This window comes from Bos taurus, chromosome 25 (genome assembly GCF_002263795.3).
Source record: "Bos taurus isolate L1 Dominette 01449 registration number 42190680 breed Hereford chromosome 25, ARS-UCD2.0, whole genome shotgun sequence".
Lineage (NCBI taxonomy): Eukaryota > Metazoa > Chordata > Mammalia > Artiodactyla > Bovidae > Bos > Bos taurus.
The window spans coordinates 38,970,747-38,995,402 of NC_037352.1; the positions used below are offsets into that span (position 1 = coordinate 38,970,747).

The window sequence follows — 24,656 nt, forward strand, 5'->3', positions numbered from 1 at the left end:
GCTCTGCAACAAGAAACCTGCGCACTGCAACTAGAGTAGGCCCTGCAATTGTAGAAGGTCCACGCGCAGCAACGGAGCTGAACTGCAACAAACGACCCCGCGCTGCCAAAAAACCTAACGAAAACCTATGGAGCTGAATGCTCCCAGCTGCATCCACTCTGGAAGAGATAACGAGGGTGCTGACGGTCTGCGGGGCCCTGAGCCGGCGCGAGATGGAGGAACCGCACTCTTGCGGGGGTTCGGGGGATGCTGCGCCAGGGTCTTGGCGCTGACCCCGCCCCGCCCTGCCCCGCTTCCCCCCCAACCCCGGCACTGGGAAGCTCAGGCCGGACCCAACGGGCACCCGCCCAGCGCCCCAGCGCCCCAGGCGTGCATGGGACACGGATGGCTTTGCTGTTTGAGGGCGGTGCGTGGAGGGTACGGTGTGCCGATGGCGAAGGCAGCCAGCTCAGCGTCTGCAGAGCCTGGGATGGGCTCCTCCATCTAGGACGGTCCTCGGGCTTTAGAGAAACTGAGTCACGGGCTGGTGCGCGCTCCCCCTCCCCCATCCCTCCACCTCTTCCCCTCTCCTCCCCGGAGCCCCGAGGAGCGGCCCCTGTGGCATCGCCCCGCGTGGGCTCGGCCGGGTCCCCGCCTCCCCAACCCTCCTCCCATGCGCCCACATCAGAGAGTACACCGACCCGGTTTTCGGGGAGACTGAGACACGGAACAGCGGAGGAATCTGCTCCAATCACAGTCTGTCAGCGACAGAGCCGAGACCTGACCCCGGAACGCCCCCCAGCCCGCTTCCTCGCTCTGACCCTGGACGACAGGGCCGAGCTGCCGTCCCTTCTCCTCCCGCGTTTCCAGTGGGCCGCCCTTGAAAGCCCACGCGCATCCTGTCCGCGCCCCTCCTCACAGCTCCGTCCTGGGCCCGCCACGTGCGTGGGGGGAAGACTGGTCCCAGTCACCGCCAGCCTTGCCCCACCAGGACCCCTCCTCCCACCCCGGCGGGCAGAGACGGCGGTGGCACAGACGTGATTTCCAGGCGTTGGTGGGGCAGAGGCTCTGCCTTCATCTTTAATGGCCAGTGCGGTACAGTCAGTGGACCGACGGGTGGACGGGACCCGGAGGGGGTGGGAGGGCGCCTGTCTTACCCCTGGAGAAGCCCGCCGCTGGCAGGATGCCCCGGGAATCCCCCCAGCTCGGGGTGCTGAGCCAGCCTGGAGCTCTGGAGGGACCCCCCCCCCTTCTATTTGCCAGGCACCCCTGGGCACGTCTGTTCCACCCCCCCCTGGACAGGGCTCAAGGCTAGGTCGTGGGGTGTGACTCCAGCCAGGCTGTGGGCCCTGGTCGTGGCTCTCAAACTGTCTCCTCCTGTATCACAGGCGGCTGGAGGAAACAGGGAGGTCGACCGGGCTCCCTGGGCAGACAGACCCCCAGGCCTGTGGCGTCAGGGGGGTACCAGGGTGCATGGGTGGTGCTGGCGCGGGGTGGGCGCACCCAGGCTGCAGCCCCCTCGTAGCGGGGGTGTGGGGGGAGGCCTGTGGGAGTGGGGTCCCCAGTGGAGGGGGAGGTGCCGCGGACGGTGGGGTCAGGGCCGTGGGGCCCTCAGAGAGGACCCAGGAGGGGACACGGGCTGGCGGTCTGCTCTCCCGGGCGGGGACGGCTGTGAGTGACCCAACAGAGCGGGGCCGGGCGGACACGGGCGGGGGGCGAGGGCAGGCGTGAGACGGAGCGCGGAGCACAGCCGCATCCGGGGCGGCGCGTCCAGGCCTCCGAGAGCGGGGCGGAGCCCTGGGGCCGGAGCGCCAGGAGGTGGTGGTTTCCGCACAGGGAGGCGGCTGGGCGCCCCCAGGCACTGCAGGCAGGGGTGGGGAGGGGGCCCCGGCGGCCCTCCCTGGGCGGGGCTCAGAGGCCGGCAGGGAAGGAGGCGTTGGCGGCGGAGGGGCGCAGGCAGCTCCGGTGGGCGTCCCGCGTGAGGCTGTAGGTGCAGTAGGCCACGGCCGAGCCCAGCGTCAGCCCCGTCATGTAGGACACGGTCATGGTGTTCCCTGCGGTCAGGACCGGGACTCAGCGGGCGGGGGTCGGGGCCCCTGGGGGGCGGCGGGCCACGCCTGCACTGGAGCCGAAGCCCCGCTCCTCGGGGGGTGAGGCGGTGACCACGGCCAGCTCCTGCCGCCCAAGGGCTGCCCAACCTTGACAGAACGTGCTGGGCGGCCCAGCCTGGCCTGCGCCGCCTCCTCTCCAGCCTCCCACCTTGTCAAGGACGACCTGGGGTGCCCACCAGGCTTCCCGCAGGTACCCTGACCAGAACCCACCTCCAGTGCCCCTTCCCCACTCAGCCCCTCCTCTGTCTCACTTGACAACCGTCCAGCCTTCCTGCCCTCGGCAACAGGCCCAAACTTGGGCGTCCTTCTTGACCACACCCCTGCCCCCGCCCCCTTCTCATGCTCCATCTCCCAGTCAGCTGGCCCTGCAGGCCCTACAGTCAAAACAGATTCTGGAACCAGGGCTTCCTTCCAGGCTCCTCCCACCTCTTCACCACCTCCCTGGCCCACGCTGCTTCTGCCCAGGGGCCTTTGCACATTCTAGTCCCGCAGCTTCCTTTGCACCATCACGTGGCTGGCCCCTCACGCCTTCCTCCAGGGCTCTGTTCACGCGGCCTCCCCAGTGATGCCTTGCCAGACTGCCCTGCTTCCACAGTGAGGCCCGACCCCGACTCCTCCATCCCATCGCTGTTTTGTATTCCTCCAGCACAGCACATCTTTGTGTGCTGTGTCAGCTCTGGATGGTCAACCCCATCAGCACAGGGACCGCTTATACTGTCGCTGTGTCCCTGGAGCCTAGGACAGTGCCTGCCTCGAGGCAGAGGCTCACCGAGCTGTCGTGGGATGAATGAGGAAGGGCTTGATGAACGTCCCAACCTACACGCTCTGAGCTGACTTGTCCCTGGGACCCAAACGCAGCTGCTTGCGGTGTGGCCTTGACTTTTATGGGCCTGGATTTCCCTGCCTGGTGGTGGACAGTCTCACAGGCAAGTGGGCCGAGGGAGGCCTTACCTGCCAGCTCCCGCTGCTTGGGGCCCACTTTGCCCGCCGCCAGGATCATAGGCACGCTGCCAAAGTAGCCATTGCTGATGCCCATGAGGAGGGAGAGGACACAGGGCCAGGCCGGGTGGCGGAGGGCGGGTGTGCCGCTGGGGTAGACGCAGAGGATGAAGAGGGGGATGAAGACCACGCGGAGGCAGGAGCAGGCCAGCAGGTGGGTGCCCCGCCAGTCCATGGGCAGCGCCGCCAGGATCTGCAGGGAGATGGACCTGTGGGCCCCAGCCTCTGCCCTCGCCTCTCCAGACCCACTCCTGTCCCTGGACGCTCCCGGCTCAGGCCGTGTCCCTGTCCTTTCCTGTTTTTGCCCCCGAAAACTGACCAAACCCCTCACTGTGGCGACACACAGGCCTTGCGGTGTGCTTGGCACCCAGCTAAACACGACACGTGTCCTGCATCAGTCCTCACAGCGCCCTCACCGGGCAGGCTCATGACCCCATTTGAGAAACAAGGACACGGCGGCCCAAAGAGTCAGGCCCACCTGTGTCAACTTGTAGGAAGCGGCGGCAGCTGGACCCGCTAACTAAGCTTGGCTTGGAGTTTTCTCAGACCTCCCTGCTGTGTGACCGCAGGCATGTGGCTTTCCCTCTCTGAGCCTTGTGTGCCTCTAGAAAAGCCCAATGACAGGCTAGCCAGTTCTGGGTGCTCCTGCCCCCTTGCTTGCATCCACACCTGTGCTACCAGAGACCCCTCCACCAGTGAGCCTGGGGCCAGTGCCAGGTGCCCCTCCTCTTGCCCCTGGTCTGGTCCATGGCTCGGCTCCAACCCTCCCCACCCGGAGCCACATGCATCTTCAACTGGGGGCGCCCTCCCCTCCGCTGGGGCGGGGCCCACCTTGCCCACGAAGTCAGAGAGGTTGAACACGGCCATCAGGAGGATGGGCAGCCACTCGCCCAGGATGCAGTGGCGGATCTCGGACTCGAGACCCGGGAACAGGCACAGCGTGATGAAGTAGGTCACAGCGATGGACAGCATGTCCGCCCAGATGACGCGGGCCACCACGTAGCGGTGCAGGAGCAGGGCTGTGGGCGGCCAGCGGGGTCAGAGGGCGGCGAGCCCAGGAGCCCCTGCCAGCAGCCCTTCGGAGCAGCCGCCCCGCCCCGCGCGCAGTCCCGACGCCGGGCCAGGCCCGCCCACCTCGGAAGGAGGGCCAGCTGCGCCTGATCCTTGGCCGAGGCACGTCGAAGCGCGTGTAGGCGCCCCCGCCCGTCACCTCGTGGGCCGGGCTGTCCTTCGGGGACCCGCCGTTGGCCAGTGCTGGGCCCTGGTGCTCCTGGAGGGAGGACGGAGTGGGGGCCGGGATTTGCGTGCGGGTCCCCGCAGCCGAGCCTCTGGGCCTGTGCTCCCCTCCACCCCCAACGGCCTTCCGGCCGCACGGGTCAGGTCTCTGCCCAGAGCCATCAGGGGAACCTCCCTGACCATCACGGGGGCCTCCCGTGGGCCGGTCTCTGGCTCACTCGTGTCCCCAGCCCAGGGCCCAGCGAGGGCGACTCGCTGGAACAACTCCTTTGAGAACATTCTGGCTCCCCTTGCCCTGCCCTTCTCCTAGGCGGCTCCCCGGCTCCCCTGTGCCTAGCCCCCACACCTGCCATCCCTGGGCCCTCTGCGGGCTAGGCGGCCCTGCCGCCACCAGAGCGCGCCCCAGCCCCCAGGACGGCTCGGCACGGACCTCAGGCCGCAGGTGTGGTCCATCACAGCCGGCGTGGGGGAGTGTTAAGGCCTCAGGGGTGGGCTGTCGTATCCAGAGGGGGCTCAGGCCCCAGACATGTGTGCCACCGGGGGATGGAACCGTGGTCCGCGTCAGGAAGGAGGGCCCGGCTGGGACAGGGTGGCGGCCGTGCCCAGGGCCCCCAGACCCCGACCTCGCGACTTACGAAGTGCACGTCCTCGGCGGCCACGTCGTGGTGCACGCGGTAGCCGGCCCTGCGGCTCGGGCGGCAGTGGCGGGGCCTTGCTGTGTGGTAGAGCACGAAGCGGCTGCCCCGCACCAGCAGGTGCAGCAGGAAGCAGAGCAGCTCCAGGCCCGCGGAGACCAGGAAGAAGATGAGCGTGCCGGCCCGCTCGTCCGGCAGCAGCAGCTTGGTGAGGATGCGGCTCAGCGAGACCATCACTCCTGCGGTGCCTGAGGAGGAGGGGCCGTGACGCCCGCCCCGCCCTCCCTCTCGGCCCCGCCCTCCCTCTCGGCCCCGCCCTCCCTCTCGGCCCCGCCCTCCCTCTCGGCCCCGCCCTCCCTCTCGGCCCCGCCCTCCCTCTCGGCCGCGTCCCACAAGCTATCCCGCAGCCCTAAGACTTGCCCACAGGACGCATCCACGCAGACCGCCCCTCCCCGGCCCGCCGCCTGCTCACACCCTCTCCCACTCCAATGGAAGTGTAGATGGAATGCCTGTTGTGTGCCTAGCACCGTACCGCCCTGAGGACACAGTGGGGATGATGCACACAGGCCCTTTCCTTAGGAGGCTGGAGGGGAGAGACCCCAAGGTCGCAAAGAAGAACACCAGGATTTGGGGGTACAGGCAGGGGAAGAGGGCATGAACTCTGCGTGTTTCTATTTGAGGAGCTGAAAGGAAGTTGTGGGCTTGGAACCAGGTGGGTGGGGAGTCACAGCAGGCCAGGTACCTTCCTGGGGGCCCCTGCTGCTTGGGGCTGGATGGAGGGTGGAGCTAACGTTGTGTGGAAGGGGGGCACCGCATGAGGGGGTCAGCTGCCTGGACCGGGGGCTGGAGAGGTGGGATCAGCTGGAGGGCAGGCAGGCCCACACAACTTGCAGAAGGATGGGGTGTTGAGTAACTTTCAGGTTTGAGCGTGGGGGTGCAGCTCACTGAGGCCGTGGGAAATGACACGGTGGGCTTGGGGTAGTGAGTCTGAGATGCCAAGTGGCGGTGGCTCATGGGTCTGGGGCTGCGAGGAGAGCCTGGTGCTGAGGGACGGCACTTGACATGACATGTGTGGATGGGCTGACCGTGCACACACGCGCGCACGCATGCACACACAGACACAAAACGCATGCCTCACACAGGCGCTCCGAGACACTCTAGACCCACCTGTGCCTCACATCCCAGAGGACCGCACACCAAAGAGGCCATGCCCTTCACAGCCACATTCCTCGTCTGGGAGTCCTGCCCCTGCTTCCAGCCAGGCATCCCCGCCGCATGTGCCCAGGGCTCCTGAGCCCCACCTCAGTCCCAGGGAGAGGGTCTCAGAGCCCAGAAAGCCCAGCGCCCACTCCTGGGGTTTGCAGATACTCACTCTCCCCCGTCATCACCCCCTGCGTGTACCTCTTGGGCAGCATCCCTGTGTACCCGTAGAAGCTGGATTGCTGCACTTGAGAGAGAGAGAGAGAGTAGTAACCGTGAGACACCACTTATCACCTGTTCAGAAGTTCAAGAACACTCGTGTTGGCAAGAGAGTGGGGAAAGGACATGAACAGCACTGGGGGCAGAGGGAGGTGGTCCAACCACCGCGAGGGATGTGGTGGAAACAGCATTGCCTGCCTTCCGTGTCCCCACCCTGGACTGGCCAGGCTCCCCCACCTCCTCTGGTCACTGAAAGCCAAGCAGAAATGACATACATCACTCCTGGACCAGGCAGGAAAAGCCCACGTGGTCTTCCAGTCTTTTTTTCCCCAGCGGCAGCTACAGCCAAGGCCACGTGTTACAAATGGAGAGCCACCGTCAGCACCAGTGAGCGTGCAAAGTACCCCAGGCACCGGCTGGACGTGTAGCAAGAGTCAGGAGTAAGACTGGTTCTGCGAAGCCGCTGAGATTTCTGGGCTCATTTATTACCAAGCATAACCTCTCTCATCCTGACCAATAAGACACAAGTGCAGGGACTTCCCTGGTGGTCCAGGGGCTAAGACTCCATGCTCCCAATTCAGGGGGCCTGGGTTCAGTTCCTGGTCAGGGAACTATTAATAGAACCCACCCCCCACAACTAAGAGCCGGTGCAAGCAAAAATATATATATATGAAGACAGAACTGCAGCCGTGTCTGGGGAAAAGAAAGCCACACTGGCTCACACCCTACAGTCTAATGACTCCATGTCTAGAAGGAAACCCTGGAGCAGGATAGGCAAACTGGGATCTCGTGGTTGTCACCAGGATTTTTTAAAAAACAGAGCAGACCTGTGTACAAAGCCTGGATTGAGAATATCATCTCACAAACCTTGATTTTATTTATAAACACACACACACGTTTGCTGAGTCATAATGTGAAATGCATTTCTTCACAGAAGTCATTATCAACAAAACTACTGGCCTGGACCTTTGTAAAAGTTGCTGCCATAAAAGACAGAGGAAAACTGAGGACCACTTGGATTAAAGACATGACCAGTAATGCAGCACGTGGCCCTGGGTCAGAAAGACAAAAATTATAGAGGACATTATACGAGTAGCCTGTGAAATCTTTACATGGGTTATAGATTCGATGACACTGCTGTATCAGTGTTCAATGTCCTGATTTGGGCAATTGTAGACACGGTTCTAGGGGAAATGTCTCAGGTTTAACTGTTACCACAGTGAAAAGCCCTGAACTGTTAGTATTATGGCAAAAAGTGTGACGATGTCTGGAGTAACTCCTGAACGGTTTAAAGAGAAAACGTTCATTATTTTACATTTATATATATGTACGCGGAAATTTATATATACAGCTACTTTAGAAGTGGGGAGAGACAGAGAAAGCCAGAGAAGGAAAGAAAGCATTTGCAGCAAAATATTAACAACTGGTGAATCGAGGCAATAGTGAAGGGCGGGAAGCCTGGCCTGCTGCCCTCCACGGGATCACAAAGAGCTGGACGTGACTTAGCGACTGAACAACAATAAGAAGTTAAAAGGTATATGCGAACCCATTATATTATTCTTGCAACTTTTCACAAGTGTGAAATAGTTTCAAAATAAAAAGCTTTAAAAAAAAACAAAACTGGAAAGCTACTGCCCAATAGAAACACTGACACAGAAAAAATGCCTGAGAGTTTGGGAGGCACAGTTTATACCTGAGAAAACCAGGGAGGTGCCTTAATGTCCACATAAGGCTTGGGCGTGTGGACATGTGCGCGGTGTGTGTGCTCCAACACTGCGTGCCCAGCGCACACAGCCCTGTGGGTGTGCAGTGTGCGATGTGTGAAAATGGACATGCCCGTGTGCATGTGGACACACACCAGCCCTGAGCCTGGCTCACCCTGTATAACACGCCCCTAGCACACAACTCAACCCACCCTGGCCCCCTGGCCCTACCTGTGCAGCCGAAGGCCACGGTGCCCACAGCGGCCAGGTTGATGGCGTAAGCTTGGTCCCTAGAGAAGAGCTGCAGCCAAACGTCGCAGATGCTGATAAAGAGGAGGGGCCCCAGGGCTAAGAGGTAACCTGTGTCGGGGGAGGCCAGAGAGGGAGCAGTGAGCAGTGGGCTGGGGGAGCCCCCTCACCTCCACACAGGGCCAGGGCTGAGTGCTCTCTCTCTGCCATTCCCCTTAAGACTGGGAGGGCAGGACGTCTTACAGGTCTCAGAGGGGCACCTGGAAGACTTCCTGGAGGAGGCGCCTTTGGAGCTGGACTTTGAAGCTGAATGTTACCATGGAGACAAATGGTAGAGAAAAGCAGGGGAGAACAAGGGCCCCGGGACACATGTGGGGCACACAGCAGCCTCCCCAGGTACGGGCATCATGCCAGCGTGCACTGCACCCCTCGAGCCTGACCCGGTTTTCATAGTGGAACCTATGACATTCCTAGGAGGAAGTGCACCCATCTTACAGACAAGGAGAGTGAGGCGCAGGGGTGCGTGGTGGCCAGAGGGGAGGGCTGGGGGCCGGGTGGGCAGTGGGCAGCGTACCCGCGGTGATCCTCGTGTGCAGGCTCAGCCTCTCCACCAGTGCGTTGTTCAGGAGCACGGCCACCAGCGCCACCAGGATGTAGGTGAGGCTCATGTCAAACACAATCGAGGTTCCTGCGGGCGGTGGGGGGCGCTGGGGGGGCAGCCGGGGCTCAGAGGAGCCCCGCCCTCTGCAGCTGCCCCCACAGAGCACTGCTTCCTCCCTCTGCCCCAGAGAGTGTGAGGGGCTGCCCTGGGGTCATGCGGCAGTTCACAGCCGAGCTAGAGTTTGAAGAAAACGGGCCCCCGGAGCAGGGTGCCGCCCGAAGGGTTTCTGGAGGGCAGCTGGCCCGAGCCGAGCGAGCAGGGCAGCGTGGATGGCAGGACGCGGCCGGGGCCCACCTGGGTACTTGTGGTGCAGGTAGTCCACGTCGGTGATGAAGCTGTTATAGGGCAGCAGGAAGCCCACGCCCGCCAGCAGCATCGCGAAGTAGATGGCGTGGTAGCGGTCATCAGGCGCCGGCTCCTCTGCCGACAAACCCAGACTTCAGGCGAGAGGCGGACAGGCCCACGCGTGGCCGCGGCCACCACACTGGGGTGCAGGCCGCCGCCACGGGCACAGTGAACCACACCACCCCCCATCGTGACCACCACAGCCGTAGCCACTCAGTGTCACCCTAACCGCAGACGTGGCATCCCACCATTCGGTGCCTCTGCCACCTTAGCCACCATCGTGGGCACCATCAGCATGGCCACTCCTACCATATGCAGCCACTGAAGCCATCATGACTGTGGGCTCTCTCCAGCCCTACGGCCACAGCTGCCCGCACCCCTGCCAGCATGGCCAGTCTCAAAAGTTACAAAGCACTGTGGCCCCTGTCACCATCGGACCAGCATCACGCCCACCATCACTGTACTGTGGTCCCTCCTCACGCAGGCCGCAGTCACCACGGCTGTCATCACCCCGGCTGCCATCCATCCCACAGCCGAGGCTGGCAAAGCCAACTGTGCATCGCGGCTGTTGGCATCACCATCACAGCCACTAGAACCAGGGTCACGGTCACCGGGCCACTGTCCACCCTCGTGGCCACTGCCGCCCGAGTCGTCACCATCGCGGCCACTAGATCTACAACCACACACGCCACGACCACAGCAACCCTCACCACGGCCGCCGTCCGTCACCAAGAGGCCCCCATCTCCACGACCCCGACCGCCACCGTGACCCTGACCGCCTCTGTGACCCTCCCCGCCTCCGTGACCCCCACGGCCACCATGACCCCCACCACCACCGCGACCGCGACCCCGACCGCCACCGTGACCCTAACCGCCTCCACGACCCCGACCACCTCCGTGACCCCGACCGCCTCCATGACCCTCTCCGCCTCCGTGACCCTCTCCGCCTCCTTGACTCTTATCATCATGGCCACTGAAACACCTGGCTGGACAGAATGCTGAAATGGCTTTTTGCAGACTCAGTACAGGGCCAGCTGGGTGTCAAGAGCTAGTGGGGCTCAGACAGTGTTCTCTGGGAAGCTGTCTACGCTCTAAGTCCGTGTCCAATATATGGTCCAGGTTCTCCTGGAGTTAGCGTTCTCATTCCCACGAACCACGGCGGAAGTGAGAGCAGGCCGAATCACCACAACCGGCAGAGGTCCCCGAACTAGTGACATTGATGCTTTCCAACTGCAGTGCTGGCAAGAGTTTTGAGAGGCCCTTGGACTGCAAGGAGATCAAACCAGCCAATCCTAAAGGAAATCCGTCCTGAATATTCATTGGAAGGACTGATGCTGAAGCTGAAGCTCCAGTCCTTTGACCATCTGATGCAAAGAACTGACTCACTGGAAAAGACCCTGATGTTGGGAAAGACTGAGGGAAGGAAGAGAAGGCGGTGACAGAGGATGAGATGGTTGGATGGTATCACTAACTTGACGGACATGAGTTTGAGCAAGCTCTGAGAGATGACGAAAGACAGGGAAACCTGGTGTCCTCAAGTCCATGGGGTCTCAAAGAGTCAGCCACAACTGAGTGACTGAACAGCAACGCAAAACGTTTGGTTCCCACCCCCATGTCTCCAGGCTCTGCTGGTGCAGGGGGCTTCCTTCTAAAGGGCGGGACGGTTCCACCCCAAGACACTGTCCTCTGCAGTGCCCCTGCAGAGGACAGAGTTGCTGTGCCCACTGGGGGCGGAGGGGCTGATCCTGACCATCACAGGGACACCCGGGTGCTCCCAGATGTGTGGATCTGGAAGACGGGAGATTCCTTACGGCCTCTCTCAGGATGTCCGCTCTATGTGATACAGTCCATGGAAAATGACCCCAACCCAAGTCTAGCAGGACTGCTCGTGCTCCAGAGCCTTCCGGAAAAGAGCCCTGACCAGCTCAGGTGCTGGTGGAGGGCACAAGGAATGTGGGTGGGGGTGGGTGGGAGAAAGTGGCTATAAATACCAGCTACAGTCGTGACTAGCCAGATAGGAGGACTGACTGCCCGAGCATTTCTTCCTTATTTTGATATGAATACGTGTGTATATATGTATTAGGGCTTCCCTGGTGGCACGGACGGTAAAGAATCTGCCTGCAATGTGGGAGACCTGGGTTGGATTCCTGGGTTGGGAAGATCCCTGGAGAAGGGAATGGCTGCCCACTCCAGTATGCTTGCCTGGAGAATCCCATGAACAGAGGAGCCTGGCGGGCTACAGTAGTCAAATGTTCTTATTGTATTCACTTTCTCACCCCTGTATCATCTAACATTAAGGTGTGCTCGTAACAGCTCTGCATCTCAGTGTTTAAGTTTCGGGGAGCAGAGGTATGGACTTTGCAGCCCCTGGGGAAAGGGTGAGTGTGTTTTCGTGACTTGCCCAAGGTCCCTGAGCAGACAAAGAGACGGGAGCTCTCTGGAACCCAAATCTGCCTGACTCCAGACCCACATGCTGCCCGCTCTGCAAGTCTGCCCTATTTCCTCCACCGAGGGAACCCGAGGCTCAGAGGCGGAGGTCTTTGCTCTGGGACACACAGTCAGGGAGTAAACAGGGTCCTGGAATCTCACACCAGTCCTCTTTTCGGGGACTTTGCTGAAGTGAAGCAAGGCTGGCTCTGGCCAATGAGTGTGGCCACACAACAGACGTCGCCTGCAGACAGCAGTCCACACACGGGTCGGTGCGCCTGCCCCCGTGGAAGCCCACATTAAGACGGAGGCTTCCCTGAACACACCTGGACACACGGTGTTGGCGAAGGCACTGGGACCGTGGGCTCCTTTGTCGCCGCAGCAGGTCTAATCCATCCTGGCCAGTGCTGCCCCCTAGGCTCAGTGATCCCCCCCACCGAGGTTCCCCATCCCAGGAAGGCTCGGGAGGACTCCCAAGGCCGACCCTCCGCTGCCCCTCACTCACCAGAGTTCGTGAAAATCGGGATGCCCCTGGTCCTACCGCCCTGGGCCTGGGTGGCCCCGGCCACCGCCTCCTCCAGGTGGCCGCTGTCGAAGCTGAAGCTCATCACCACACCCCCGTGCGGCATGCTTGCCACGCTGGCCTCCCGGGGGCGCTGGCTGCCCACCGAGCCCATGGCGGCCACGCTGCAGAGAAAGCAAAGGAGGCCAGATGGGGAGCCCAGGAGAGGACCCCAGCCCCACTGCCCTGCTGCCAGCCCGCACCCCCCAGGGCCATCCGTCCTCTCTATTCATCCCATCCCCTTTTTTTTTCCTCTTTTTCCTTTCTTTGCCATGCCACATGGCTTATGTGATCTTAGCTCCCCGCCCAGGGATTGAACCTGAGCCCTCAGCACTGAAACAGCAGAGTCGCTGGATGCAAACCCAAGCGGACACGTGATGCCATGTGACTTGTGTCTTAAGATGCTCCCTGGCTGCAGCAGGGAGCAAGACTGGAGGCCTGCATGAGGGCGGCAGCGGCGGGCACGGTTGAGAGGAAACAGATGCGGTGGTGCAGGAGGGGTGGTTTGAGCATGTGTGTGCCAGTGCTGCACTCAAGTGTCCCATGAACCACTGCCCTCTGGAAGGAGGTTCCAACATCCACTCATTTGATGGCCGATGAAAAGGAACGTTACTGGGTGAACAGCTCCTCTGCCCCGCCACCCCGGTCTAACAGGCAGTGAGCGGCGGGACCTAAATCTGGACCCAGGCCTGTGGGTCCCCGCGCCCCCACGGCCCATGTACTGGGGCCAGCCTCGTGGGGTGGCGGGAAGTCCTTTCTCTCCGGCTCTTGCCTCAATTCAAATCTATATCTTTGGAGGAAAGGAGCTAACTGATCCTCAATGGACGTTGTTGTTCAGTCACTCAGTTGAGTCCGACTCTTTGTGACCCCATGGACCGCAGCATGCCAGGCTCCCCTATCCTTCACCATCTCCCGGAGTTTGTTCAAACTCGTGTCCATCGCATCGGTGATGCCAGCCAACCATTTCATCCTCTGTCGCCCCCTTTTCCTCCCGCCTTCAATCTTTCCCAGCATCAGGGTCTTTTCCAATCAGTCAGTTCTTCCCATCAGGTGGCCAAAGTATTGGAGTTTCAGCTTCAGCATCAGTCCTTCCAAAGAATATTCAAGACTGATTTCCTTTAGGATGGACTGGTTTGAACTCCTTGCTGTCCAAGGGACTCTCAAGAGTCTTCTCCAGTACCATTGGAGAAGTTGGGTGTCTAGCTTTTTTCCCTAAAATACTGACCAGTTTGTTTTTGGAACAACCTTTAATCGTTTATCTGATTGCCAAGAGGATACACACTCACTGTAGGGAACCGGAGACAGAGATGGGACGTGGCAGCATCGGGCACTGAGTGTGGCGCCCCTATTTCCTGATCCCCTCCCCCTGGAGCATGGGTCAGGGCACCCACAGAAGCAGCAGGGAGAGGGACCGCTCCCCAAGGGACCTTATGTGCCCTCGGCTGCTCCGATTCTCTCTGAGCTTGGCCCACAGCCATGCCCACTCCCGCCTCTGCCTGGTTCATCTCCTTTCCTCCAGCAGCCCCGCCTGTCTACCTGCTCCCCAGCCTCCCCTGGGCTCCCCCCGCTTCTTTGCTCCCCATAGAGAGTTTTAGTTGGGGTCTGAGAGTCTGGAGCCTTCTTTGCTTCCAGGTGGGTCTTGGGGAAATTCTGTCCTTGCAGGCTGGGGGCTGACCGGCAGATGGGCACCCAGAAGCAATGTGTGTGTGGGGGCCGGGAAGCCAGGCGTGACCCCCCTCCAGGCTCAGTCCTGGACCTCCTGCCACATCCGGAGCTAAGGGGCCGAACGGGACTCAGGACGGAGCTCAGTCGCGGGTGAAGGGCTGTGGCCCTGGGCAGGGTCCTGCACTGGAGGCTTGGACACCCTGGGTCCCCCAGCCACCCGGCCTCCCAGGTGGGCCCAGGACAGGGTCTGCAACGACGAGCACCCCTCCCTCCAGCCTTGGAGGGTGTCTGCTTCCGACCCCCTGGCCTGTGTTTCCGAGACAGACGCGGCGCCGGGGACACGCCCGGCCTCTGCGCTGAGGTTTCCGCCTAGCCGAGAGGCCACGCCACCCGGGAGGCGGACGTGCTCCGCATGGAGCCAGGAGGCCACCCCGCTGCTCCCAGACACTCTGCGGGCGAGACGGGCAGCCGCCACTCACATTGCCTGGGCCACTGTGCCCTTGTGCTCCTCCAGGCCCCCTCCTGGGAGGTGCTCAGTGGCCCCAGCACCCCCGATATGACCTCCCATGTTGGCAGGGCAAGGGGGGTTGGCTGGAGGGGGCTGCCCCTCCCTCTCCTGGGCTGCAGGCCTCCAAGCCGTCCCCCCAGACCCCCCCACGCCCAGCTCCACCCCACACAGGCAGGCCTGAGCCTAGCTCTTCCCCCAGCCCCTCCTCCTTGGGTCCTGCTTTAATTAAACTTTATGGACAGGCACAGGGGCACAGGGGTCTTCTCCACACCCCAGCAGTCCTGAAGGCCCCCACTTCGCAGAAAGAGAGGCTGAGGCACAGAGAGCCGGGTCCAGGGGCCACACAGCACGTTCTGGAGCCCCGCCAGGCCGGCCGCCTTTGGCTCCCCCCATTTCAGAGGCAACTGAGTTCTAACTGTGCCCCCAGGGCACTGTGAAGGCTCTGGGTGTCTGAGCCTCTCAGGGGCTGCACTCCAGCCGGAGGGCACAGGGAGCCTGGGATCTGCTTGGAAAGCCAGCCGGCTAGTCTTCCTGGGGCCTCAGGCTCATGCGAGCCCCTGGCCCTGGCTGGCTGGACGCCCTTGGAGGGCCCTGCCCCCGGACCCCCTATCTGAGGCAGCCTGTAAGTTCTCTACCGCTCTTTCCGCAGCCAAGCCTTCCGGACTGGCCCAAAGTCCTCCCTGGTGGTTCTGCCCATAGGAAAGTGGGTTTCCAGGCCCACGGGCCACCCCCTGCCTGGAGCGGGGTAGGAGGCAGGCTCAAAAGCATTGGCCAACCGGCCACAGGCGCCAGCCGACCGGGGTGCCCGGCCCCGCCCCTGGCCCCTGGCCTTGGTGCTGCAATGCCCCCAGCCCCGGCTCCCTCGGGGGAGCCTCCACAGCAACGCAGTCGGTTCGCAGGCCAGCGCTCCTGGGCGAAGGACAGACGGTAGGACCCCTGGGAGGTGACCTCTGGGCGCAGGCCCCACCTCTTTCAGCCGCTCTCCCAAGAGCTGGGAGGGGGCGGGCAGGGGTAGGGGCGCGGTGGGGCGGAGGAACTTCCAAGGAGGAACTTCAGCTGGAAGGATGCTGGGCTGTGCCTGGGGAGGAGGTGGCGCCTGGCCAGGCAGGGCCTGGAGCCGGCGGCCACTCTCCGCTTCCCGGGTCTGGGTCCTGCGCTCGCAGAGGGGCCGGTGGCGGGCTGGCCCGGTCCGGAGGCTGGACAGGGTGCGCGTGGGAGCCCGCTCATCCCGGGATGGAGTGGGAGGATGAGGGTCTCGGGCGGCCCGGGGTCACGCGCCCGCGCCCCAGGACTCGGCGGCCGGAGCCGGCGCGGAGTGGGGGGGAAGCACGGAGCCGGGCCGCGCGCGCCTCAGACAAAGGCTCCGACAGGTCCCCGCGTCCCGGCCGGCCCGCGCCCCGCCCGCCGCCCCCGCGATGGCAGCTTACCTTGGTCCGGTCCGGTCTGGGGGTGGTGGGGGTCCTCGGGGCGCCCGGCCCCGCCCGCGCCCGACGCCCCCGCGCCGGGACCCCTGGGCGCGCGTGCCCCGGCCCGCTGCGTCCCGCTCCCCGCACCCCGCCTCGGGCCCGGCGCGGCCGGCGTCCTCCGCGGGTCCCAGTCCGCCGGCCCCCGGGTCGGCGAGCGCGTCCGGGGGGCGCAACGGCCTCGGCGAGCACAGCGGGGGACCCCGCGCTCCGCCCCGGCCCGCCCCCCGCGCGGAGCCCCGCCCCTTCCCCTCCTCCCTCCCGCCCCCCAGTCCCCCCCTCCCCGCCCTCCGAGCCCGCGGGGAAGAGGAGGGGCGGAGACTGAGGTCTGGGCCCACCACCCCCCCCCCCGCGACCTCTGGGTGACCTGTGGCTGATCTAGCTACCACTGCCCATGCCCACCTCCCTGCCTGGGTGCCCAGGCCTACTCCCCTCCCCATCCCTGCCTTGCCCCTTCACCTCCTCCAACTACTGTCCCCTCTCGTGGGAGGCCTGTGGTGCTTGAAGAGTGGGTGGGACAGGTCAGCCGGTGACCAGATTCAAGTTTTGAAGGATGAGAAGTCGGCGAGCAGAAGATCCTGTGCATTCCAAACAGATCTAGGGGCTTCTGCAGCCTTGGTCCCCATTCCTGCCCTGGGGTCCTCCTGCTCGCTGCTTGAGATCAGACGCTGTGGAGGCGGCTTCCCGTCTCGGAGCCTCAGTTTCCTCCCGGGTGGATGGAATTACAACCCCCCCAGGGCTGTTGGCCCCTGTGCGCACCTCTCTGGGAGCCTCCCTTTGCTCATTTGTGACCTGGGAGGAGCCCACCACACTGGGAAGGGAGGGAAAGTTCTTTGTCAGGAGAGGCGTCCAACCTCAAGGGGAGGAGAGGTGGGAGGTGGAGGAGCAAGCCCGTGGGAAGCCCCCCACTCAGGGCTGAGCCCCCCCAGGAGGGATCCACACAGGTGCCTGGCAGAGACCATGCCAAGCCCCTAACTGGATGTCATCCCCTCACTTCCCACCAGACTAGCCCCTCCTCCTGTCTGGTGACCCACCTCTGGCGAGCAGAGAGTGGGCTGGGAGACAGGGCCAGTTGTTCAAAATCATTAATCTTAGAGTTAATGAGTCTGGTGTCTCCCAGGGCTCTAAAGCATTGAAAGGGCCAATGCGGGAGGCCATGGTGGAGCTGCCCTGGTGCAAGGAAAAATTATTCGGTGCCTGTGAGACATTGTTCCAGGTGCAGGGAACCCATCAGGGTCCCTGCCCCCATGGGGTTTCGCAGGCAGTAAGCAAGTGCAATCATTTCTGGAAGCTTCAGATGCCTGGAAGACAGAGAGACAGTGGTGGGAGAGACAATGGCATGTGCCTACGGGGGTGGGTGGGCGTCTAGTGGTCAGGGAAGGCCACTCTGAGAAGGTGACACTGGACGGGAGAGACTTGCCCCTGGTGGGGAGATTTGTGGGAAGGGTGCTCTGGGCAGAGGGAACAGCCAGTGCACAGTCCCGAGGCCAGAAAACCTCATTCTATTCAAGAACAGAAAGAAGGTCAGTGTACCTCCAGGGGGGAGGAAGGGGGGCAGAGGGCAGAAACCAGCCTGAGGGGGCTCCTGTCGGAGCCCCTGGCGTGTCTTCTTTCTTTATTTTGGCCACACCTAGCAGCATGTGGGGTCTTAGTTCCTGATCAGGTATCAAACCCACATCCCCTGCAGTGGAAGCAAGGAGTCCTAACTGCTGGACTGCCAGGAAAGTCCCTGGAGTGTTTTAGTCGGAGGAGAGTTTTAAGCCTGGATTCCTAGGGTGCGAAGCGAAGTTGCTCAGTCGTGTCTTTGCGACCCCATAGCCTACCAGGCTTCTCAGTCCATGGAATGTTCCAGGCAAGAGTACTGGAGTGGGTTGCCATTTCTCCTGGGGTAGGGGGATGTGAATTGGAACAATCCTCCCAGAAAGTAAATTGGCTTAAAAAAGATGCCTTTGATTCGGAAAATCTAGCCTAAGAAAATAATTCTAAAAATACAGAAAAGGCTTTCTAAACAAAAACATTCGCCATAATAGCCAGACATTGCAAATAGTCTGGTTATCCAAGAAGAGAAGATAAGGAATATTCATCATGGTGGGAGACAGATGACATGATTGTTATATTTGGAAAAAAAAAAAAAACAAGAAAACTAGTGGAATAATCTGTCACCACTAGGATGTACCGTTTAATGTGGAAACTGGCCATGTGAAAGCAAGTGGCATACAACAGGAAGTGGGAAGAAATACAAAAGATACTTGGCACTTTGTGGCCCAGATTAGAAAAACTGGATAAAAGATTTTCTGGGAAAATAAAAATGAGCAGACAAGCTGCCATCAAATAAGAAATCAGATCTAAATAGAACATTTACTGGAGAAGAAATAGAGAATTTTGTTAAAGAACTATGTCTTCGCTGCTCCCAAACTCAGGTGTGGGCAGTTTCACAAAATTACAGATTCTACCCAACTTTTAAAGAAAGGAGAGCCAAGGTGCAACGTCATCGTTTCAGAGCACAGGAGAAAAGAAAGAGTGTGGTAAACCTGAAGAAGGTTCTCTAAGAAAATAATAGGTGAGCCTCACCTGTGAATATCAGCATAACACCCTAATAAAATAGTACCAAATAGCGATTGCTTCTGAGAAAGGAGATGGTGGGGGCAGGATCAGAGAAAGGACACTGATTTTTTTACTGTCCCCTCTCATACACTGAATTTTGTAACATTATTTGGACAAGCCCGATACACAGTTTCACACAGTATATGTATTCTGCATAGAGGAAAGACTAGAAGGGAATGCAGTAAACTGTTAGTCGCCATTGAATGTGGGGACTGGAGAGGCATCATTGTCTTTATTTTTCTGACTTTTTTTTTGGTTATGCTGCAGGGCATGCAGGACCCTAGTTCCCTGACCAGGTTCCCTGCGAGTGGAAGCCCGGAGTCCTAACCACTGGCTCTTCAGGGAAGTCCCCTGCCTTTTCTATTTGCTAAGAAAAGTTTCAGTTTGCTAAGACAGGGAAGAGACTTCAGGGTTTAGATGAGGGCCAAGGTCTGGGAGGATGACTGATGTTGCTCGTGTCCAGAGGACCTTAGCAGGAGCTGGCGATATCATGGGGGTGATCAGGGCTGTGTCGTGGGGGCTCTAATGGGCCTGGGAGAGGCGGATGCATTTGAATAGGACTCGGAATTGAGAGGGGCCAGGCCACTCCCACATCTTGCCACATCAGGACCCTTCCTCAGGGTCAGTCCAGCCATGAGCTCTGTAGGGCTCACGTGAAAGCCACACACACCTCCTGTCTACGCCACTGACCTCTGGAGGGTGTTTGTTACGCGGCATGGCTGTGGTTGTGATAACTGATACACTGGCTCGTGCTGTGCCCTCTGCCCTGCTCTTGAATGTCTCCTTGTCGTGCACCATACCGTGGGTCTCATGCCCAAGGACCTTGCTTTACCCTCTGAGGGAGATAGGAAGACTTCATTTCCCCCACGGGGACCCTCAACCCTCAGCAGCTGGCGAGAGCTCAGCCTTCCTGCTGTGTGACCTGTGGCCACTCACCACCCCTCTCTGTGTCTCAGCTGGAAAAGGAGAGCTGGAAGGACTGTTGTGAGGGGTAAAAGATCTAATACGCTTCACCAGGGAGGGGGCACCGACGCTTGCTGAGATCTCAGTGCACATTCAGAGACATCCTTCCCCTCCCCCCGCCAGCTGCCCTGTGCCGGGGACCCCTAGAGCCATCCCCATTCTACTTGTGGACAAACTGAGACCCAGAGAGGTCCCAGCCATCAGGTCAGAGCCGAGTCTTTGGCTATGCCTCCTGAGGGTTCGGGGCTGAGTGGCAGGCCCAGGAAAGTGTTCTCTGTGGGGGTGCCGGGCTGGGTGAGCCCCAGGACCTGGCCCGCTGTCACTGCCGACGACACCCCAGCCTCACTGACGGCAGCAAAGACCCTGCTCGTCGATGCCTGCGCTCCCATCCCTGTGAGCAGCCTTCCCTTGGAGAAACGCCATCTGCCAGGCTGAAAAACGCAGCCAATTAAGGCCCACTGGAACAAGCAGGTGACGGGCTGTGGCAGGGGTTGAGGGAGGGGCCCGCTGTCCCCCCTGTTCTGTCACCCAGCCTCGTGAGGGCGGTGAGGTGGCACAGGGAGAGGCTAGGGTGGGGTCTGCTTCATGCCCCAGAGTGACCTGCAGCTGCCACCGCCGGGGACCAAGGCCCCTGCCCGGCCTGCACTCGACAAGTGCTGGGCGCTGCTCTCGGTGGCCTCGGAAGCTCCCCCCAAAGTCACCTGTCAGCGGAGTGCTACCAGGGCCCCCTCCCTGGTCTCCTGGCCTCCCGCACTGTGCCCTCCGACCCAGCTCGCTAGACAGACAGAGCGAGCTTCCTGAAAGCTAACCTGCTCGTACTGACTCTCCCAGGATCCCTCAGGGTCTGCAGGGGTAACACCCAGAGCCCACCCTGTAACCTTCCCCACACGTCACGAATGGGTGGGAAGGTGGGTAGGCTAGTGGGTTCTGTCCCAGCAGCAGAGATTTGGCTCAGCTGCTCAGCCCAATCTGATATAATTGTTTTAAAAACGCTGTGGGCTTCCTATGTATCAAATTATAATCCGTTCCACTATTAATAGGTAAAAGCCGCACCCACACATCTCTCAGTGCTGGGCTGAGGAACAAGGTCCCCACGATTTTTAGAAGCTCTCTAATCTAACGGACTTCCCTGGTGGCTCAGACGGCAAAGCGTCTGCCTACAATGCGGGAGACCTGGGTTCAATCCCTGGGTCGGGAGGATCTCCTGGAGAAGGAAATGGCAACCCACTCCAGTATTCTTGCCTGGAAAATTTCATGGACAGAGAAGCCTGGTAGTCTGCAGTCCATGGGGTCCCAAAGAGTCGGACATGACTGAGCAACTTCACTAACTTCACTAATCTAACAGAGAAAGTCTGAGGTGCCTGCTTTTAAGATTCTTAGAAGCCTTTTCATCTAGCTGAGAGCATTTCAAGCCACTACCTTAAATATTTCTTATTAAAAAAAATATGTGTTTACTGGCCGCACCAGGTCTTGGTTGCGACACACGGCGTCTTCGATCTCAGTTGCAGCACGTAGGATCTTTTCATTACAGCATGTGGGACCTAGTTCCCTGACCAGGGATCGAACGGGGGCCCTCTGCCTTGGGAGTACAGAGTCTTAGCCACTGGACCACCAGGGAGGTCCCCTTAAATATTTCTTAACCATATCATCTACCCCTGACAACAGTACTTTGAAATTTTGCTTGACCCAAGACCATGGTTTGTTGGTAATACTCTACATTCGATCTTTCCCTAGGGTGATGGCTTTTCTGGAGGCTCTTGGCTTTGTTCCTGCTGGTGGCCCATCTAACCAGCCCTCCAGGTGGGTGCCCTTGTGCACGAATCTTGGGGGATACACTTTGGGCCCAAAGTGTACGTTTTAGAATAACTCCCACCATTGCAGTGACAACAGCTACCAAGCCTGCCCGCTCACTGTCCGTCCCTTCCCAGGGAGTAGGTGCCTCCTAGACCACCATGGCCCCCCAGTGGGACGCTGTGTGGGGGTGATGTGCTCAGCCCAAAGACCAGCCGGTGTATTGGGGTATTTTCCTGTCCCCTCCAGCTTCAGGGTGGGCTTGGTTTGTTTGGAGGGAGGGACGGACTCAAGGTAATCTCAAAAATAAATGTCCACAAAAAGGCAGATACAGATTTTATGCATAATAGCAGAAACCTGGAAACAGCCTGGGGCCTTGCGAGGGAAGATGGTTAAACTGTGGTCCAGTCCCACCACGGAATACTACTCAGGAGTGAAAAAGGAGCACGCTGCTGCTACCCCCATAACCGGATGACCATCAGGTGCAGTTATGCTGAATGGAAAAGACAGACACAGGAAAGATAGGCACAGAATTCCTATCGTGTGGTTCCATTCACATGAAATTCTAGAACAGACAAGATGAATCCAGGGAAATCCGGTTGATGTTTACCCTTCGGTAGGGAGAGGCATCAGGGTGAGCAATGCTCTCTATTTTGATAGAGATTTGGCTAATCCAACATGTCCATCTGTCAAAACTCAGCAAATGTTCACTTTAGATTCGTGCCTTCCACTGTTGGTAAATTTTGTCTGAAAAATCCCCAAATATTGACCTCTAGCTACCGCTCTGCAGGTGTGGGGGCGAAGTGTCCTGGTGTCTGCAGTTGGCTTTGAACTGCGTTGAAGGAAGGTGGGTTGCTGGGTGGAGAGTGGGTGGAGAGCTGGACTCTCAGAAACAGAGCGGAGTCCAGGCAGGCTCCTCTGGGGGGGCCGCTGGGGGTCCCCAGCATGATTCTTCTGACTCTTCCTTATGTTGAAAATGTTTGCAATGATACATTGGGATGCTGGGGGTGCAGGGATGCAGAGAAGGGGCCAGTGGTGCGCCCCGCCATGCCCCCTCCCTACCCTGCCCCACCCCTGCCAGGGCTCTTCCAGTCCATCTGCTTCCCGCAGAGCCCAAACCTAATTTATTCCCAACTTATTAACTTAAAGCCCATTAGAATCTTCCCATCGACCGGGACATGCAGCCAAGAGTCAGGCAGAGACTGTCAGGAGGGGCTGGGGAGGGAGAGGCAAAGGCCCCCCCGGACAGAGGCTGGGTGCCCACCAGGGCCCGCCAGCTACCGCGCTGGGCAGGCCCAGGCCTCCACAGACGGTGGAGGGGCGAGGGCCTCCCCGTGGCACCTCCCCTCTCACCTCCTCTAATTTGTGCAGGGGCCTGGGAGCGCCCTTTGAGAGCTGGGGAAGCCAGTGGGGCAGTGGGGAGGCGGGGGTGAGGGAACAGTGGGTCTTTGCACAGTCACGCCATACACAAGCTGGATTCCACGCTCACAGTGACCCCAGGACACGGGTGATGTCGGTCACCTCAGGGCAGGCCCCGGCACCAGGCTTCTGACCTGAGCAGAAAGGTCCCCTGGGCCGGCCGGGACCCCCCTGCCCGAGCCTTGCAGGCATCACACGCCAGGACGCCATCAGCTCATCCCTGCCTGTGCTCTGCCTTTGAGCATCGTGGTGTCAACTTAGAGAAAATGCAACCCAACCCTCTGGGCTAAAAAGGCAACTTGAATGAATAAAACCCCAGGACTGTCTCCTAGGAGGGCAGGGATGGTGTGTGTGGTGCTGAGCAGGACAGGGTTGGCGGGGGGGGGGAGGTTGGCACTGGCAGCCCTAGGAGCCAGTCCTGGGCCAAGGTCATTGCTCAGATCCTCACAGTGAGTCTAGGAGGGGAGGGGCCTGGCTCAGAGAGGCCAGTTGCCTTGCTCAAGTCACACAGCAAGGCCAGGCAGATGTTGTCCCTTCTCAGCCACCCCTGTCTGTCCTAGGTGGGGCACACTGCTCCCCAGAACCCCCCAGACCCCTGGGGTTGGAGGTCAGAGGGAGGCGTACCGGGGGCCAGGTTTCCGGGACTGGGGCCCCGAGCCATCATGGCATCTTGGGGTCCGCCCCTCAGGACACCTCAGGCCAGGCAGCGAGTGGGCATAAAGGCTCCCCGGGGCCCTGCTGGAGGCTGGCCAGGGCGGCGGCAGCTGCTGGCCAGGCTCCAGGAGCTTTTAGCTGGAAGAGCTCTTCATTATAGCCACTGAGGATGGTGGGGGATGGGAGCCTCGGCAGACCCGGGGCTGGCTGCTGCACCCTGAGCTCTGATCTCCGCCTCCCGCAGCGCGGAGCCACCCCCCACGACGCTCCCTTGAGCTCCCAGCCACACCCAATTTCCTGAGGCTTCCCCGCCCCCAACAACAAGGCGACTCTTTGCCCAAGCTTTTCCCACCTAGTTCCCTCCACCCCCATCCACACACGCCCTTCCCCATCCCGCCAACTGCCATCCACTCACAAAGGCTCAGCGCCACTGTCCCCCGGCACGGAGCCTCCCCCTGGCTTGGGCATGTCAGGGGTGACCCTGAGTACTCACTGGGGGTCACTGGATCCTCATGGCCTCTGAAGGAGGCTTGAGGACTCGCGAATGTATAGATGGGGGTGAGGCCCAGGTGAGGGAAGCCGTTTGCCCAAGGTCGAATGTTTGCCCAAACTGAGAAGCCTCGAGGAGTCAGCCCGTCTCTGAGCCTTGGGGCTGGGCTTGGAGAAGGTCTCGGTCAGTAAAAGGGTCTGGGTGAACCAGCTACCGCTGGGGTTGGGGACAGAGTGGCACTGGACCCTGGGGCCACCAAGCTGACCCCAGAGGAAGGCAGGCAGGGTGACCAGACTCCCAGATCCTCGGATTCCTGGAGCACCTGAGTGATGGCTTGCATCCGGGTCCCTTGCCATCAACACGCCCATTTCACAGATCAGATGAGGAAACACGTGCCACAGGCTGGCCCAAGTTTTCCCAGCCAGCCTCTGGGGAGTGGCAGGAAAATGGCCCCGAATGGCCGACGCTCCTGGCCACGTCTGGACCACACCAGGCCCACGCCTGGCCTTACTTGGGACTTACCTGGGACTTTGCTGTGCTCTCTCTGAGGCCTCTCCCCCGTGGAGTCAGAATTTGCTCGTCAGACACGCGGCGCGAAGGAGCCTTTGTACTCTCTATTTACAAGAGGAGCCTTGTGAGCAAATTAGCAGGGTAACCAGGGAAATGTTTGGCTTCCGTGGGTGGGAGTTGGAGCCATCTGTTCCCATGTGCTGAGAAAACACCCGAGCAGTCAGTCTCTGGGGCCGCCGTGCCCAGCAGAGCCATGCAGAGTA

General features: G+C 60.5%; 1 protein-coding gene across 3 annotated transcripts; it reads right to left on the reverse strand.

Moving 5' to 3' along the window:
* Nucleotides 1–1,032: 1,032 nt before the first annotated feature.
* SLC29A4 (solute carrier family 29 member 4) lies at nucleotides 1,033–24,494 on the reverse strand. 3 transcript variants are annotated; one of them, XM_010819602.4, is made up of 11 exons: nucleotides 24,406–24,494; nucleotides 12,270–12,451; nucleotides 9,287–9,412; nucleotides 8,906–9,019; nucleotides 8,314–8,442; nucleotides 6,333–6,407; nucleotides 4,961–5,208; nucleotides 4,224–4,359; nucleotides 3,921–4,108; nucleotides 3,042–3,282; nucleotides 1,033–2,033 (listed from the first exon to the last, which is right to left on the reverse strand). In XM_010819602.4, exons 2-11 carry the CDS (start codon nucleotides 12,439–12,441, stop codon nucleotides 1,891–1,893), a joined length of 1,572 nt encoding a protein of 523 aa, XP_010817904.1. In that variant the 5' UTR covers nucleotides 12,442–12,451; nucleotides 24,406–24,494; the 3' UTR covers nucleotides 1,033–1,890. The 3 variants fall into 3 exon arrangements, with proteins under 3 accessions (XP_010817904.1, XP_024840823.1, NP_001180125.1); XM_024985055.2 differs by lacking the exon at nucleotides 24,406–24,494 and adding an exon at nucleotides 15,927–16,298; NM_001193196.1 differs by lacking the exon at nucleotides 24,406–24,494 and adding an exon at nucleotides 11,782–11,787 and having other exon boundaries at nucleotides 1,891–2,033; nucleotides 12,270–12,441.
* Between the last annotated feature and the right edge of the window lie 162 nt (nucleotides 24,495–24,656).

Excerpts from the sequence above, each read along its gene's own strand:
- SLC29A4 (NM_001193196.1), bottom strand. The coding sequence starts at position 12,441 with ATGGGCTCGGTGGGCAGCCAGCGCCCCCGGGAGGCCAGCGTGGCAAGC. Across the intron at positions 8,443-8,905 it reads GCACACGAGGATCACCGCGG|GTTACCTCTTAGCCCTGGGG; the intron begins GTACGCTGCCCA and ends CCCCCGACACAG. Across the intron at positions 4,109-4,223 it reads CAGCTGGCCCTCCTTCCGAG|CCCTGCTCCTGCACCGCTAC; the intron begins GTGGGCGGGCCT and ends GGCCGCCCACAG.